This window comes from Amphimedon queenslandica, unplaced genomic scaffold, assembly GCF_000090795.2.
Source record: "Amphimedon queenslandica unplaced genomic scaffold, v1.1 AMPQUscaffold_13472, whole genome shotgun sequence".
In the NCBI taxonomy this organism is placed as follows: domain Eukaryota; kingdom Metazoa; phylum Porifera; class Demospongiae; order Haplosclerida; family Niphatidae; genus Amphimedon; species Amphimedon queenslandica.
Genome location: NW_003546292.1, coordinates 53,749 through 57,410, shown reverse-complemented (window position 1 = coordinate 57,410; position 3,662 = coordinate 53,749). Strand labels below are relative to the sequence as shown.

At 35.3% G+C, this 3,662-nt stretch overlaps 2 protein-coding genes across 2 annotated transcripts in view; one reads left to right on the top strand and one right to left on the bottom strand.

Moving 5' to 3' along the window:
- Positions 1-1,456, bottom strand: part of LOC109580888 (uncharacterized) — a 4,154-nt gene extending 2,698 nt beyond the window's left edge. The window contains exons 1-2 of the mRNA XM_019994446.1: positions 1,098-1,456; positions 16-678 (exon numbers count right to left, since the gene is read on the bottom strand). Coding sequence (XP_019850005.1) covers positions 16-678; positions 1,098-1,364 — 930 coding nt within the window. The 5' untranslated portion in view covers positions 1,365-1,456. The remainder of the gene's footprint in view (positions 1-15; positions 679-1,097) is intronic.
- Positions 1,457-1,507: 51 nt separating this feature from the next.
- LOC100638081 (coiled-coil domain-containing protein 94-like) overlaps positions 1,508-3,662 on the top strand; it is a 3,255-nt gene continuing 1,100 nt past the window's right edge. The window contains exons 1-4 of the mRNA XM_003385123.3: positions 1,508-1,562; positions 1,655-1,900; positions 2,997-3,131; positions 3,316-3,497. Coding sequence (XP_003385171.1) covers positions 1,539-1,562; positions 1,655-1,900; positions 2,997-3,131; positions 3,316-3,497 — 587 coding nt within the window. The 5' untranslated portion in view covers positions 1,508-1,538. The remainder of the gene's footprint in view (positions 1,563-1,654; positions 1,901-2,996; positions 3,132-3,315; positions 3,498-3,662) is intronic.

The window sequence follows — 3,662 nt, the reverse complement described above, 5'->3', positions numbered from 1 at the left end:
AGGATCCCCATCAACATCGTGTACAGTCACAAATTGTGCTCTGTTCACATTACGGTATATGCACTCATTTGCACCTGCTGACATTCCATAGTCTCGTGTAGTGACAGTAATTTTCCAGTCAATCAGTTCTACAAATCCTTCCTTTATGTATGGTAGTAATACCTGCTTGATGTCATCCCCAAGTTGATCATGCTGTATCTGTATAGTGATGATTGCAGCTCCCATTGCTCTGTTGATCTCAACCCAATTGATCACTTCTTCAGGTGTAACACGTCCAAACAGACCCTTTTGTGTACAAGCGGCAAAAACCCCATCTCTGGGTCTCTGGTCATAGAACACAGGCATCTTAGGCAGCATATCTTTCCTACATTCTTTATCAGTGGTTAGTTCAATGTATGGAGGTACTTCATTAAGAGCTACTGAGTCTTTGATTCGTAAGAGATAAGCAACATAAGTCTCAGGGGGTAGTATGTCCTCTCTTACCCAACCCACTTGCTTCCATTTAGATACTTTTAAGCAATGGAATCCTCTGTCCTTATTATAACTGTCACTACTAGTTTGTGGTATCCTTGCATACAAGTTTAGTTTTTCCTCCTTAATGGCATCGTGGTGCATAGATATTATAACTATTTGAGGACCAAAGTGTTTCCTAGAATCAAAAAATACAGTTCTTCGAATCTGCATGTAGAGAGAAAGAGAAAGGAAATACATGACAGTAAACTGAAGTGAACTAAGTAAACATGTAAAATACACATGTCAGCCTTTCGTGATGCATTAGTGTATCTGGCATATCATGTTATGATGACAAAATTCAATGTATGTAAATTATGTTTTTCTCTAATGATAATAATGAGAAACCATAGGGGAATTTAAGTCTATCTTGAGTTCCATCAATTTAGCACTTAAACTTGCTAAATTCATTACAGACTGTTCACAGTCTACATGTACACATATCTACATGTCTACAATTATCTAATTAAAGTTTGAACAAGTTGGTGTAAAATAAGCATGTATATATGTTGGCACAACTGCATTTGGTAATAATAAGGTTTGTTTATTCTAAATATCTTACCACATGTGGTGAGCATTAAACTTACTATTGTCATCTTTTCTGGATCCAAGTCTATCCAGAGGTCACTGTGGCTTGATGGATGATCAGGAGAAATTTTTTGGGATAGGGAACCAGGACTGGCGGCCTTCTTTTGATGCGCATAAACAACTGGATCTATCACTGGTAGCTGCTGTTGCCTCCTTGTTGCTTGCGGATCCAGGTGACGCCATAAGGGTACCAATAATATCACAAAAAGCAGGAGGAAAATAGCGAAGAGAATGAATCTCTTTGTACACCTGTCTATCTGCTGCATAATGGATAAAAGTAAACTGACTAGATCTACTAGATAGATAGTAGTACTATAGTAACTGCTGTACTACAAAAGCTACAAAAGGTCGTCGTACTCGTGCAGCTGCGGCGGCCGGCGGGCCGTGATCCATTAAAGGACATAGGCGTGGCAAGAGGAGTGGTTCGACTTGAAATAAAAATGGGGGAAAGAAAAGTATTAAATGTAAGCTCCAATAGATTATGTTTAGACCCACTTTACTTCTTAATTCTCTATGCATTCCATATTATATTTTTTTAAATTTCTTGTCTCTCTAGAAATACTATCCTCCTGATTTAGAGAATTTTAAACTACCCAAGCTAAACCCAAACCGCTGTAAACAGTATGTCGTTCGATTAATGATACCATTTACCATGAGATGCAAGACATGTGGTAATCACATATATCACGGAAAGAAATTCAACGCGAGGAAGGAGACAGTCGAGGGTGAGAAGTACCTTGGTATGCCAATCTTTCGATTCTACATACGCTGTCCTGTGTGCCTCTCAGAGATATCATTCAAAGTAATTTTAATTCATTATTTAATGGCTTGAACATGTTCATTGCCAGTAGCACTATTTTTTGTAATTAATTTAATTTAATTTTGTTTTTGTTGGAATTAAAATCGAGACATTTTTCAGGATAGCTTAAGTGCATTGATGTGAAAATTTGATTTTTTATTATTAATACTTATTATTTTGACAGTTTATCTTGGCTCACAGGACCATTAATGTAATTTATCTTTTGGTTATACATTAACCAATTTTTATTTTACTTTCTGATACATATTGATGTCCTTATGCTGTGTAGAAAGATTCCTATTTCAATTTTTCAAGTTATGGCCATTTATAAAGATTAGCAAATTTTCGGAAAAAGCAAAGGCTATAGTCCATGCTTTTTTCCGTAAAATAGCTCCAAAATTACCCCAAATTTTTATTACATTTTCTGATACACATTGATGTCCTTATGCTATGTTGAAAGTTTGAGTTGATTCCGACTTCAATTTTTTGAGTTATGGCCATTTTTTAAATTAGCAAATTTTTGGAAAAAAGCAAAGGCTATAGCCCATGGTTTTTCCAAAAAAATGGCTCCGAAATCACTCCCAATTTTTATTACATTTTCTGATACATATTGATGTCCTTATGCTATGTAGAAAGTTTGAGCCAATTCCAGCTTCAATTTTTCGAGTTATGGCCATTTTTTTAATTAGCAAATTTTTGAAAAATACCTAAGGCTATAGCCCATGGTTTTTTCCAAAAAATGGCTCTGAAATCACTCCCAATTTTTATTACATTTTCTGATAAATATTAATGTCCTTATGCTATGTAGAAAGTTTGAGTTGATTCCGACTTCAATTTTTCGAGTTATGACCTTTTTTTAAATTAGCAAATTTTTGGAAAAAAGCAAAGGCCCATGGTTCTTCCAAAAAATGGCTCCAAAATTACCCCCCCCCCCCCCAATTTTTATTACATTTTCTGATACATATTGATGTCTTTATGCTATGTTTATGCTATATTATTAAAAATTACTATAATGTACTGTAATTCATTACTCTGTCTTTCTTTCTCTCATATATTATTCCTCCTTATCTTTTTTTCTGTATCTCTCCTTATTCATTAGACAGATCCAGAGAATACTGACTATGCTGCTGAGGCTGGTGCTTATAGAACATTTCAAGCAGAGGCCATTGCTGTGAGAGAGATTGAGCGTAAGCAACAAGAGAAAGAAGAAGAGGAGGCCAACAACCCAATGCTGGTATAATAGTTTAATCACAATAATTAGTGTTTAAACTAGAGTAGTAATTCTGATCTTTGTATTGTAGATTTTTGTAGTTTTTTTTTATTCTTCTAGATGATTAATACCTTAATTTCATTAAATGGTTGTCTTATTTTATCTCAAACTTTTCTCCCTCCCTCCCTCCCTCTCTCTTCTTCATTAGGCATTAGAAAACAGGACCAAAGAGTCAAGGAGAGAGATGGACATTCTTGACGTGCTTGAAGAGATAAAGGACATAAACGCTCAACAAGAAGGAGTCTCATTTGAACAACTAATGGAGAAACACCTCGAGAAAGAGAGGGAAGAGTCACAAGAAGAGGAACAGATTGTTGATGCACTTGCAAAGTAAACCATTAACAAACAACCTCACCTGTGAACAATATGTACACACACACACTGTGGTAGTGTAATATAATAGCTAATATATAGCCCATTTTTATGGAGTTTTTATGTGTACATGAAGAATGGTCCTTAGGTTTACTAATAATAGTAGACTTGAATGGAGTATGA